Below are 14,799 nucleotides of genomic sequence, written 5' to 3' on the forward strand. Positions count from 1 at the left end.
ACACACACACACACACACACATATTTTCAGATAAAAACAATCAGTGAAACCCAAGGAGAATAGGCACAAAGAAAAATCATGCACAGCATATCATAATAAAATTGTTAAAAAGTAATGATAAAATATTAAAAGCTACAAGAAAATTTAGATTGATATAAGACAGCAGAACCAATTAAGAAAACCTCAGACTATTCATCAGAAAAAAGACAAGCCAAAAGAGAATGACATAGCATTTAAAGTGCTAGAAGAAAGGGACAGAGGATGAAAAATATTGTTAGTCTAGGATTCTTCAAAAGTCAAGGATAAATAAAGACATTTTAGACAAGCAAAGGCTGATAGAATTGAACAACGGCAAAATTTTACAACAATAAATATTAAAGAATGTTATTGAAACAAAAAGAAAACAAATCCAGATGTGAAAACTGACCTACAAGAGGAATGACAATCTCTGAATATGACAAATGTGTGACTAAATATAAAAGACATTTTATTATTTTTATTTCCTTTATAAATATTTGCATGTTTAAACAATAACACTTTACTGTGTGATTTATAACATACAAAATATTCAACAACAATACCAAAAAGGACAGGAAGAAGGAAAATAGAATTTTACTGTTATAAAATTCTATATTATGCATGAAGTGGTATATCTCTGAACGTAGATGTTGCTGGTTAAATATGTACATTTTTAACTATTGAGCAATTTCCAAAAATGAAACAAATAGGTAGATATTGCTACTGAACAGAACAGGTAAAAGAGAACATTAAAATATATTCAATTAAACATAAAAAAGTTAGGAAAAGAGGGAAAGGGTGATAAAATAAGAGATGGAAAAAATGAGAAACAAGTAGATTGCACACTTAAACACAAGTATGCTACCTGCATTAAGTATAAATGGACTAAGTATAGCAATTGTAAAGAAAAGATCGTCAATCGCGGTAGCAAAGCAAGATTCAAGTACATGCCATCACATTTTAAATATAAAAGTATGGCTCTACCACCTAGCTGGTAGTAGGACCCTCCAATCATCCTCCATTTAAAGAATTAATAAAGGTAGAACAGAGGTGTTCAGTCATATTTTCTAAGGTCAGTGAGTAATAAACAGCACCAAGTAGAACACAGAGGATGTGCCATGGTTGGGGTTTGCCCATCTGCTTGTTCCCTTGAACCAGTGCATGCTGGCTATAGGAAGTGAGTGGGGAACTACAAATTTTCTTGCACCAACTGTATTCAGGGAAGAGGACCCTCTGGTGAGCAGTTAACAGGCTGTTGCTCTGTAGACAGAAGATCCAAGGAAAGGCTTCCTGGCCTTTACACCTGAATTCAGGCCTTTTTCCTGCATCCCTCCTTTCTCTCTTCTTCCTTTTACCCTTTGTCATGATTTCAACACCTATCAGCTGTGACTTTGGAACATGATTGAGGACACATCACATAAAAGAGGCCACAGTGTAATCCAAGTATCAGGCAATTAATTAGAATCATGGTCTTGGGAATACAGCCAAAAAGGTAAAAGCACAATATAGCTTTGTAGAAGCTACAGCATGGGGGACCCATTGCATGTGGGAGATGGAGTCTGTAACTCTGACATTTACACTGAGGTATAGGATCAATGGGAATGATAGAAATGGAACTGGGGGACCCAACTCCTAATTTCTCATTATTTCTTATGTCACAGTTGTATGACCTTGGGTCATTTTAAAGTTTAGCACACTTTTTATAGCCTAGATTATTGGGAAAATTTATAAAGACTTAATTTAAAATAAATGAACTATTATCAGGTAAATGAAAAGGAAAAAATCTTAGCTCTACGTGTGTACCCTGTGGCTTACATTGGAATGAACCAACCATCTCCCTAATGTCATGCTCATTTGTGTGACCTTGGCATTAATGAAGTCACTGGGGATAAGTGACTGGATTTAAGGACAGAACCACTTGCCCTTTTGTTCCTACTGTTGGCTCTACACCACTAAGGGGAAAGCTGCCAACACAGTAATTTTTTATCTGCGCTTTTTCTCACACTTCCTTATATCCTATGATGTATCTATTGTTTCTTCATTTTAATGATGAGTTTAACATGCAGAAAAACAAATACACTATTTAAAAGGCCTTTATTTGGAAAGAAAAATTAAAATTATGCAAGTATACAATATACAGATGATGAATTATAGAATTGTACATAAGAAACCCATTTAATTTTATTAACCAATGTCACCCCAATAAATCCAATAAAAATTTTAAAATAATAAGATAATATAAGACAATACAAGTCTATCTTATTGTTATGTTTATTGATTTTCAGTTTTTGATACCATATTTATGCTTTTATTTTACTTCATCCATTTATTTATTCTTCCAACAACTATATATTAACATCAATTTTATAATAGATATCCTGAATGCTGGGCTAGAGTGGTAATCAAAACAGAGAGACCACATCCTACCCCATAAAACTCATATTCCAGTGGAAGTGAGAGATAAGAAATAAAGAAAGTCAGGTACCTAGCTACATGTCCTATGAGAAATAAAGCTTGGTGAGAGGATAGAGTTAGAAGATGGACAGGGTAATTTGTTCTGAAGAGTTTGAGCAGAGATTTGACTAACGTGAGAGGGTAAGTTACAGAGCTCTCTGCAGGAAGCATGTCCCAGGCAGACAGACCAACAAGTACAAAGACCCAAGTCAGGAATGAGTTTTGTGTGTCCCACAGATAGCAGGAGACCAAAGTGTTCACTGTGCAATAAGAGAAGATGGAAAAGGTTTGATGGCTGGGGCCAGGTCATCTATTCTGGGTATTATGGAAATCATAGAATTGTTCTTTTTAGTGTCATTAATTAAAGCTTACCTTAACTTTCACGAATCACTATCTTGACTAAACACCATCCAGTAGACAATGGCAATATTTCTTTATACTCCCCTTCCCCTCAGCTGCCACCATCAAATAGCTTTCAGTTGCTTTGCCTTAAAAAAGTGGAATCCTCATTCATGTTGCCGGCTAGGGAACCCTATATTCATTCTTTGGAAATATATAGCTACTTAGAGGCTATGGATTTCAAACATAAAACATTGGACTACACATAAGATTGAAAATACCTGTCCTGTTGTAAACATACTATTTCCCCTTTAATAAAAAAATGAAGCCAAAAGTCACTGTATTTTTATAAAACAAAACCAAACCTCATTTTAAGCAATACAAGCAAAAATATGTCCTCAAAACAATCCCTCTGAGGTTTCAGATACTATCAGAATATGTGCATCCCATGACAGGATTTGTATATTTAAGAATATCTCACCCTGGCTGGTTGGCTCAGTGGTAGAACATCGGCCAAACAGGTAGAAGTCCCGGGTTCAATTCTCAGCCAGGGCACACAGGAGAGGCACCCATCTGCTTCTCTACTCTTCCCCCTCTCCTTCCTCTCTATCTCTCTCTTTTCCTCCTGCAGCCAAGGCTCTATTGGAGCAAAGTTGGCCTGGGGCACTGAGGATGGCTCCATGGCCTCTGTCTTAGGTGCAGAAATAATTCTGGTTGCAAGCAATGCCCCAGATAGGCAGAGCATCACCCCCTAGTGGGCATGCCAGGTGTATCCCCAGTCAGGCGCATACCAGAGTCTGTCTTGCTGCCTCTTGCTTCTCACTTCAGAAAAATATAAATAAATAAATAAATAAATAAATAAATAAATAAATAAATATCTCTTTGTCTCTATGTCTCTCTCTCTCTCTATTTATCACCTATCTATATGCTTCAGATAAATGTATGCCCCAAAATGACATACATTGCCTCTTGGGACATAATTATTTGGCTGAATTTCTCCTTTTCTTCTTTTTAATTACCCTCATCTCTACTGGAAATATCTCTTTATTAGAAAGCTGACTATAACAGCAAATATGCTTACTATAACCTACCAAAAAAATTGTTACAAAATAAAAGATAAACAAAATATCATTTTAAAAAAGAGGAAACCAGCAACTTTGGGGAATTATACATTAATACAATACAGAGAAATTAAAGTTTTATAACTAGAATACTAGAATAACTAGAATATTTATAACTAGAATAATAACCAACTTATTCATTTGTCCATTCAATAAATATTGGCAAACTGCTTTCTATGTCCTAGCAGTGTGCTCCATACTGGGGATATAATGGTTTATGAGGAAGTAATGGTTCCTCTCCCAGAGTGTGCAGCCTGATGTGGGAGATGGACAATTAAACTGGCCATACAAAACCAGTGGGATAAAGGCTGTGCCAGGACAGTTCAGGGTTATGTAGAAACACTTTATCTCCTCCACAGCATCATAAAAGGTGCCCTAGACTAAGTGGGCTTTGATGAGATGTAAATAATAATAATAATAATAATAATAATAATAACAATAACTGAAGAAATGCAAAAACATGTGTGAAAACCCAGTGGCAAGAGTGATCCTGGGAACTAGAGAATAGATAGGACTTTAGAATGGCTGGAGCCAAGGCTAGAAGAGGAGAACATCAAGAAATGAAGCTGGAGCCTGACCAGGCGGTGGCACAGTGGATAGAGCATTGGACTAGGACGCGGAGGACCCAGGTTCGAAACCCCGAGGTAGCCAGCTTGAGCATGGGCTCATCTGGTTTGAGCAAGGCTCACCAGTTTGAGCCCAAGGTTACTGGCTTGAGCCAGAGGTCACTCAGTTTTCTCTAGGCCCCTGGTTGAGGCACATATGAGAAAATAATTGATGAAAAATTACAGTGCCGCAACAAAGAATTGATGCTTCTCATCTCTCTCCCTTTCTGTCTGTCTGTTCCTATCTGTCCCTCTCTCTGACTCTCTCTCTGCCTCTGTCAAAAACTAAAAAAACAAAAAAGAAAAGAAATTAAGCTGGAGAGCAAGGACCCATGTCATAAAGAGCCTGCAAAATATTGTATGAGTCTGGATTTTATCTAGGAACAATGGGAATAGACTGATGCTTTTTTTTTTTTTTTTTTTTTCATTTTTCTGAAGCTGGAAACGGGGAGAGACAGTCAGACAGACTCCCGCATGCGCCCGACCGGGATCCACCCGGCACGCCCACCAGGGGGTGACGCTCTGCCCACCAGGGGGCGATGCTCTGCCCATCCTGGGCGTCGCCATGTTGCGACCAGAGCCACTCTAGCACCTGAGGCAGAGGCCACAGAGCCATCCCCAGCGCCCGGGCCATCTTTGCTCCAATGGAGCCCTGGCTGCGGGAGGGGAAGAGAGAGACAGAGAGGAAAGCGCGGCAGAGGGGTGGAGAAGCAAATGGGCGCTTCTCCTGTGTGCCCTGGCCGGGAATCGAACCCGGGTCCTCCGCACGCTAGGCCGACGCTCTACCGCTGAGCCAACCGGCCAGGGCTAGACTGATGCTTTTAAAGAAGGAAGTCACAGTCATCCAGTTTGGGTCTTAGGAGGATGATTCAAGCCATTGTGTGGAGAAGGGGTTCAAGTGGGGCAGTAGGTGGCAGGTAGACCAGTTTGGAGGCTGTTGCAGAAACCCAGATACTAAGTGCCATTAACAGCTTTGTCTCAGTTGAGTTCTTCTGAAAGCAGAGTGTTAGGTGCAGCATTGACTGCCAGTTGCCTATGTGAGATGTAGTTCCTGGATCCAACAGTGACAGAATGGGGAAAAATGAGGTCAGAAAGGAAGGAAAGTCAATAGAAGTTTTAATAAGCTAGTTGTCACTGTGGGCAACTGGGGCTCATTTATAGTGGGTGGGGATCCTCCAAGGAATCACAAAGAACAGTGGTTCTCCAACTGTGGATTCTGGACCAGCAGCTTCAGCCTAACCTGGGAGCTTATTAGAAAGGCAGAATCTTGGATCCCAGCTCAGATCTACTGAGTCAGAATTCTGGGGATTGGGCTCAGCAATTTGTATTTTAATCAACTCTTTGGGTGATTCTGATACCCTCTAACGTATGAGAAGCACAAGCATAGAACATGCCCTAGAATTATCCTACAGGATTGCAGGATGGAGAGGCAGGGCACTTATCCCATCTCCTGTCCTTCAATGATGTACAATTGTCTCCCATGTTTCCTGGTGGCATCGGTAAAGGTGAATAAGCATTTATGACTTCAGAGAAGAGCCTGAGACAGCAGAAGGACTCATGGTCTTGGTGCAGTACCTTAGAAAAGTGTGTGGAACTGTCCATCCCGGGGTGCTGAAAGCAGATAGGCCAGCTTAGGTGACACTTCACCATGCACCCTGTTTACCCTGTCATCATGACTGGGCCATGGCAGTGAAGATACACAGAATTTGAGGATATGTGATATATTTTCCAAGAATCATTAGTCCCTAATGCAAAGAGATGAAAGAGAGGGATATGAAAGATAATTCTCAATTTTATGGGCCATTTCCATCTGTAATTACCTTACACTTAAAATATGTCAATGATTATTTCCCATGCAAATCTCTTTGATCAGTTTTTAAGTGGCATCCATTTGGATTAGAACCAAATGAAGGGGAGTGGTCATGGATCAATTATAATTAGGCATTCTTCCAGAGGAAGTACAAGAGATTAGTTACCTGCTCATTTGACAAGGGGTTCTTTGCTCTTAGCTGAATTTGAGCCAAACAGAGTGCAGAATGTAGATGTCTGCATGTTTGCTTTCCACCTGGGCAGGATGAATCTGCCATGATGTCAGAAACTTTGTAATTTATCCTTGAGGTTGATGAATTATTTTTACTAGAAAACTTTGCTCTATAAATTTTCTTATATTTTTTTCTTAAAAATAATTTTCTCAGCATGAGGTAGTAATCCCTGATCACCTTGTTTTAAATATATTTACATTTTTTGAATATACTTTTCTCAAGATACCACCTAAACAAACTGCTTACTAGTTAAGCAATATTGAAGAGATCCATTGACTGTGTAACTTATTTAATTAGCAAGTTGGAAACTGTGTTTGTTGGCCCTGGCCGGTTGGCTTAAAGGTAGAGCATTGGCCCAGCATACAGAAGTCCCAGGTTTAATTCCCGGTCAGGGCACACAAGAGAAGCAACCATCTGCTTCTCCACACCTTCCCACTCCTCCTTCTCTCCTGCAGCCATAGCTCAAATGAGCAAGTTGGCCCTGGGCACTGAAGATGGCTCCATGGCCTCACCTCAGTTGCTAAAATAGCTCTGTTGCCAAGCAATAGAGCAGCAACCCCAAATAGGCAAAAGAACATCATCCCCAGATGGGGGTTGCTGGGTAGATTCTAGTCAAGGCACATGCAGGAGGAGTCTGTCGCTTTGCTTACTTGCCTCTCACTTTGACAAAAAAAAAAAAAAAAAAAGAAACTGTGTTTGTTATGTTAAAGCTGGACGTAACAGCATTTCCTAAATTAACCAGCACCCCTACAGCATTTAATATCTTCCAGGCACTGTTCTGAGAACATTTATAATCTTAATTCATTTGATCCCCACACCAATTCTAGAAGACGATATTATCCTCCAGTTATATGTAAGAAAATTAGAGTTAGACATTTGATAACTTGCACAAGATTGTCCCACTGAAAGTAGCAGAACTGGAGACCCCACCCAGGTGTTTAGCCTTTGGCTTGCTCCATACTCCTAGCCTTCACTGCATCGTCTCCTCCAGAAACACAGTGGTGGGTTCCAACAACAGCTGCTTCTTATGTCTTAATATTGCCCTCTCTTCTGTGGCTGGTTTATGACCAAAATGATCTTCACCATGGTTCATACAATTTAAATGTGCTTCCAAACCCCTTGCTAATGTTGGCTCCCAGTCCATTTCATGTGGTGGCTGGAACTCCTCTCGATCTACATGGACACATAAGTCCACATTTTTGTTTCAGAATGAAAAATTATAAAAATTGCAAGGCAGACAAGGTTAGTTTTCCAAAGAATTATGAAAAGGAGAGGAAGATCACCCATATTTGCTAAGGCATAATGTGTTTCTTCTCACATAATCCCACCTCATTGAAAGCCCATCTCATAATTAATCATTGATCTTCTGGAAAAGATTCCAAGATTTTAACATCTTCAGATGCTACCTTTCCTGGAAGAATTTGTATTTTCTCTTTAAGAGAAGATGAATACTCTTAAAATCACAATACCTTAACTCAGAGCATTTGCTTTCTCTTGGCAGGCATGTTTTCTTTGAATTGGATGTTTATGTTTCACATAGGGGTGGAGCTTTTTCAGCACCACACAAAACTCACCAAATAAGCAGCTACTTAATTTGCTTTTTTAAATAGCTACACTATAAAGGTATCATGGTACCTTATTTCAACTGACCTCCACACCACCTTTGGCCCAGAAGGGTGCTGACATCAAGAATAATGGTCTGTGTATCTTCATCAGACTTTGGAGAGTTCAGTAGCATGCTTTATTCTTTATTCCCTTTAGGGAATGCCTTGATGTTCTCCCTTCATCTCCTATTTTAGGAAAAATAGGTATCAAGTGGTTTGAGCAGTACACACCAAGAAGAATGCTTAATCTTGATAATTACTATTTGACAAGAAAATGTATTTTCTGTTCTTTAAATTGTGCTTCTGATTCTAATTTCCATGGAATAGATTCCTGAAGATATTCCAAAGCACAGTCAAAAACAGAATGTCATGTTCCCTTGGTTCAGTCCCACTCCCACACTCCAGGGTCTCGTTTTCCCAAGAGCAAAGTAACTTCTGTCTCCTGAACCTCACTAATATAAAATAAGAAAAGTTGCCTACAATGAAGTAGCTTCCTTAATTTGTCTCAAATTGTGTTGATTTTTAATTTCCCATATATGTAAAACATTCTTTGTATTTTAATGTTTGTTAAATTCTTGGATTTCTTAAAAGTGTGCCTTTAGTAAGTTATGGTCTTGTCTGAATTACTGGTGATATGTCTCTCTTTTCAGTTCCTCCCAAGTTTGTGGTTCAGCCACGAGACCAGGATGGGATTTATGGCAAAGCTGTCATCCTCAATTGCTCAGCTGAGGGTTATCCTGTACCCACAATAGTGTGGAAATTCTCTAAAGGTATGAAGTTACTTGTTTGCTTGTTATCTGCCAAATATACATACATTCCAAAGAATTAGATGAGAATTTCTAGTGTTTCCAGAGATGTTCCTTGTAAGTAGGTATGTCTCCAGCTTCACTAAATCTGTCTTTCTTTTACTCTCACATTTACCACTAGTATTCAGCCTAAGTGTTTTTATTCAGACCATAAAGGTGTCTGTTCTTGTATAACATGCCCTAGGAAAGATCATGAATGGGGAGGCAGGTTACTCATGTCAGTTATTTTAGCACCTGGGATATTTCTGCATTGTCTACTGATACTGGATAACCATGACCTACTTGAAGGCCACTGCAAACCTTACAGGTGGAAGTACAAGTAGAAATTGTCAGAGTTTTTCTTTTCAGAGAATTACTTCCCCAGTACATATTTGTACATTTGAGAGTAAGTGGTCATAGAAAGTGAAAAATAAAACTGTTGATTCTTTTACTTACCTGGTTACCTTAGAATATACAAATTACATACAAAAACATGCACATCCAATATCTATGGTGAGCTTTCATCCCTAATCATGCTTTCTTTTCAAAGGCAAAGCAGTATTTCTCTTTTAAGGTAACACTGTAAACATGACATGAATAATCATGCGCGGTGTCAACAAATGGGAAACCATTGTAGACACTGTAAAAATAATTTACGTCCATCTTGAATTATCACCATGAAAGGTTCTTTAGCTGTGCTTATAACATATCAGAAGTTCTTTCTCTTTTCTCATTTAGTAATTTTTTTTTATCAAACAGTTGAGGGGCAATATATAGCAATGAGATAAACAAATAATAAATTTAATCTTTTAACAATCTGAGACCTACTATATATGTTTAATTGTTATAAGTGCATTTATGTTTATTTAATCTTGGTATGTATTCTGGAAGCTGATTTTTAAAATATTATGGTGAATTTTCTTATTATGAAAATAACAAAACTAGAAAAAAACAAGTGGCACCCTTACCACAATTCCCTCTAGTTTATTTCCCTTCAGAGTAAAGGAGAAGGGCCAGACCTCACTGGATTGCAAGGGGTATCTTTGGACTGCGCCACACATTGTCCATGTGAAAAGCACGTTATTCCCAAATAAAAGCCTGTCATTCAGAGTGTCTGCCCAGGCAACTACTTCTTTCAGGTCATCTTGGAAGCCCCATGTTGCATGTGTGATATTATGTACATTTTTCATGACACTTTTCTTCTTTAAGATTATTTCTAAGGTTTTCTATGTGGATGTTCCCTGTCTCTCCCTTAGGTTAAGTCCACTTTCTCACTGCTATAAACACCACAGCAATGAATATTCATGTATGTTAATGCAATGTGCACCTATGTGATTGCTTTCCTGCTCAGTTCCTAGCAGGAAAATAGCATGAGCACATTAAGGATTTTGGTCTGTATGGGTCCAGGACCCTTTGGAAAATATTAGAGTAGTTTATACACCTACCAGCACTATGAAGCTGTGTGTGTCCCTGCATTCTTGCCTGTTAGATAAGATCTTTTTATTCTCAATCTTCACAATGTGGTGTGGGAACTGGTTTTAATTTGCATATTGAGATCACAAATGTTAAAAATGTTTGTCCTACGATAACTGCCCACTCCTGATTCCCCTTGGAAAATTTCTTATTCATGTTCCTTCAACATGTTTCAATGTCTTATTTATTTGCAGGAGCATTTTTTTTGTATTTTTTCAAAGTTAGAAGAAGGGGCCCTGGCCGGTTGGCTCAGCGGTAGAGCGTCGGCCTGGCGTGCGGGGGACCTGGGTTCGATTCCATGCCGGGCACATAGGAGAAGTGCCCATTTGCTTCTCCACCCCCCCCTTCCTCTCTGTCTCTCTCTTCCCCTCCTGCAGCCAAGGCTCCATTGGAGCAAAGATGGCCCGGGCGCTGGGGATGGCTCCTTGGCCTCTGCCCCAGGCGCTAGAGTGGCTCTGGTCGCGGCAGAGTGACGCCCTGGAGGGGCAGAGCATCGCCCCCTGGTGGGCAGAGCGTCGCCCCTGGTGGGTGTGCCGGGTGGATCCTGGTTGGGCGCATGCGGGAGTCTGTCTGACTGTCTCTCCCCGTTTCCAGCTTCAGAAAAATACAAAAAAAAAAAAGAAGCAGGGAAGCAGTCAGACAGACTCCTGCATGTGCCCAACTGGGATCCACCTGGCATGCCCACCAGGAGGCGATACTCTGCTCATCTAAGGCATTGCTCCCTTGCAAACAGACCCATTCTAACACCTGAGGTGGAGGCCATGGTCCTGTCCTCAGTGCCTGGGGCCAACTTTGCTCCAATGGAGCCTTGACTGTGAGAGGGAAAGAGAGAGACAGAGAGGAAGAAGAGGGGGAAGGGTAGAGAAGCAGATAGGTGCTTCTTCTGTATGCCCTGACCAGGGATTGAACCTGAGATGCAGGAGCATTTTTAATAGATTAAAGAATGCTTTGTCTGTCATGGATATTACATACATTTTATTACACTTATGTGCAAATTAAGTGACAGTAGCTTTATTATGTTTAGATTTCATATGCAGTATAAAATCATCAAAGAAAAAAATTAGAAATTACAACAAACTAAATTTTAAAAAGTTAAGTTCCCCCCCCCGAATAACATCCTTCAAAGATAAGTATCACAAACATTTTTGCTCAGCTTTTTAGAACTGTCCCCAGGCAAATATATTTTTATCATATAGATAGATATAGATATAGATATAGATATAAATGATATATAAATATGATATATATGATCAATGTAAACTGATATATATATATAAAATGTTTCTGACTTATAATATCCTTTCTTTAGTTAACAATATGCTATAAATGTCTTTCCATGTCAATACATATGGGTGTTTGATATTACTTTAATATCTGTGTAGTTTATATTAATCATCAATAAGTACATCTAACTATATACTTTTGCCTTTGCTAGAATCAGATTCAGTGACTTAAAGCCACATAAGTCTGGATAGAGATAATTCAGGACTAATTTGTTTGCTCCTATAAGTTATCTGGGACCCAAACTGCTCATATCTGTCTGTCTGTTTTGCTCTTAGCAAGCCTCTCCTACCATCAGAAAAAGAACAAAGGGCGATGGCTGCCACTCCCACCTGAGTCACCTCTCTTGTAGGGTCTTTCCAGAGTGTGTCATTAGTCAATTCTGCTCAAGTCCTGGCTAAGTCACCCTGGGCCACAAGGGATCTGCAAGCTGTGTTGTAGCTGAGCTCACTGCCCTCAGGACTACCACATGTGTTATAACACTAAGAGCAGAGGATGGACACATGGCGATTAGGTGTGTCCAGCGCTATTGTTGGATATTGTGTGTTTGTTTTTTTTCCCAGTTTTTCACTGTTATAAATATGTCACAATGACTTCTATCTCATTGCTATTTGTATATGTGTCCATTTTCTCCCTGGGGATAAATTTCTATACATAGAATTGCTGGCTCAAAGAGTAGACAACCTCTGTGGCTTTCCATAAGCATTGACCAGTGGCCAGAATCTTAATTTATACATTCCCTCACAGTTTACCACATTGCCTGTTTCTTACAACCCAGAAAATACCCAGTAGTATGCTTACTTTTTAATAGTTCCCAATAAAATATAGGGATATTGTATATTATTTTTTGAATTATGCAAGTAATAAAGGTATTTCTTAAAGGTAGCCTTGTTTATGGAATGTGTTTCCAAGAGTGAAGGTGCAGCTCCCTTACATGGGACAAAAATGATGCAGACAAAAGAGACTAGGGTTATTCATCTGACAGACAGAGCAATTCATCCCAGAGCTGCAGCATTTCTGAGCAAATTGCAGTGGTTTAAGGACAGTGATTGCAGAAATGAAACGCTCCTTGCTGAAAAATAATGTTGTTACCCTTTTGACCTTGGGTCTGGATACACGAATTCTAAGACATTCAATTCTATCTCCTGGTTTTTTGTTTCTTTTTTTTTTTTTTTTTTTTTTTACATGAACAAATGAGGCCTCTTGTCTGGATATTTAAAAAATATCAGGGCATAATACTATGATGGGCCTCACCTACGCTCCCAGAAATCCACAGCTAAGCACATCTATGTCACGGATGGTGGAGGGAACGGGTTGCAGTCACTGTCTTGAGGGCCAAAGCTACGACCTAGTTAGCTGCTGAGGACCAGAGAGGGGCTGCTCATGCACAGGCCCATGGCCTGCTTGGGCATCTTTTGCTCACTTGTCACCCACAGAAAAGGCTGCATCTGACCTCCAGGGAGGCTTTGGTCATGGGAATGTCCAAAGACAAGAGTCAGGGTGTGCCTGGGTTTCTGCAGGTGAGGGAGAAATGAGGAGTTGTCTGCTTTTAAAATGGGGTTGTCTTTTTAGATGGGGTTGTCAAGGAAGGCCCAAGGAGAAGGTAATATTTGAGCAAAGGCTTAAAAGAGATGAGAGATGAGTGGTAGGCACACCTGCGGGGGGAGTACTGAAAATCAAGGTACAAGCCAGGCCAAAGCCAGGGGCGAAAGTGTCTTTATGCCTGAAATGTTCCAGAAACACCATGGAAGACACTGACTCTGGGGCAGAGTGAGTGAAAGGAGATGCTGGAGGTCCCAGGGGTTCAGAACCCTCGTCAGTCCTTTCAATCATTGTTTGGATGTGGTTTGGCCATGGCGACGTGAATGGGGATCTGAGCCATGGTGGTGGTGCTCTCTCCTTCCTCCCATTCTCATGCTGAAGCCAGGACCGAGCATACTGTTGAAGTAGTTCAAGAGAAGTGTGTGATCTTCCTAGTCTTTGAAAAAGACCCCACTGGCCCTGCTGTGTGGAGACTTTGGAGAGCAATAATTGCAGCTAGGGACATGTCAGGACACCTGTGCTGTCATGTGGCTTGGAGCAGGGGGATAGCCATGAAGGAAGGAATCTGGCTGATGGACTGGTTGTGAGTACGAGAGAAAGGGCAGAATCAAAGATGGTACCCCTGTAGTTGAGAAGAGGGGGTGCCACTTACTGACAGGAAGACACCTTAAGACAGCAAATTAGTCTGGGATCAGGGTCAGTAGTCTGGGCCTCTCTCTCTAAAGACACAACCATCAATTTCCAATATAAACAATGATACATTTTCTAACTGTCTTAATATTTTTTTTATAAATGCTTTCTCCATTGTCAGAGCTTGTACCTTCCACATTCTAGTCTGCCACCACCTGCCCAGCCTTCGTTTCACCTTGGTTCTCTGTCAGACGGTCCCTGGGCTCACGCCCCAGTCCTTCAGCCAGCCTTTCCATTGAGGATTATCCCAAGTTCTTTGTGCACAGAAGCTTGCTTGCTTGTCTGCTTCTTTTTTGCACACAAAGTCAGTTTAGCTGGTAGGAGGTTGGAGGCTCACATTATTTCCCGGGAGGGAGAAGAGGCTGCCTGAGTTCCCATTAGTAGGGACTTAATCATTTTGACTATGCAATCTAGTAAATCTATAGGCTGTGCTTTGATGTTCTTTTTCTGGGCTCAATTTACCCACAGATGTGGTGTGCCTATACACTATATATATTCAGACCTTTTATTTAAAAATTTTTTTCTTTCACTATATCTCTAAATATCTATTCTCTTCCATGCTCTTCATTCCTTCTTCTGGGTCTCCGATCATGGTACCTATTTCCTGCACCCGTAACGTCTATTCTGATTTTTTAATGCATGTACTCCCCCTTTAATTTGTTTATTATTTCTCCTATCTAGTCTTTGTGTCTTTTTCCTGCTGGGGGACCTTCAAAGTGTGATCACTGACCAGTTTCCCCAGATCCTTGTCGTGGCCATTAACACTCACATTTATGAATCTTGTTTCCTTTGATGGGAGCAACAATCCATATAATATGGGAATGGATCATTCTTCCCATTTCATA

General features: G+C 40.2%; 1 protein-coding gene across 1 annotated transcript in view; it reads left to right on the forward strand.

Moving 5' to 3' along the window:
* DSCAM (DS cell adhesion molecule) overlaps nt 1-14,799 on the forward strand; it is a 636,673-nt gene that overhangs the window by 444,330 nt on the left and 177,544 nt on the right. Inside the window, exon 10 of the mRNA XM_066370162.1 lies at nt 8,834-8,953. Within this exon, the coding sequence (XP_066226259.1) occupies nt 8,834-8,953 (120 nt within the window). The remainder of the gene's footprint in view (nt 1-8,833; nt 8,954-14,799) is intronic.

The sequence above is a fragment of the Saccopteryx leptura genome, chromosome 2, assembly GCF_036850995.1.
Source record: "Saccopteryx leptura isolate mSacLep1 chromosome 2, mSacLep1_pri_phased_curated, whole genome shotgun sequence".
NCBI classification, from domain to species: Eukaryota; Metazoa; Chordata; class Mammalia; order Chiroptera; family Emballonuridae; genus Saccopteryx; species Saccopteryx leptura.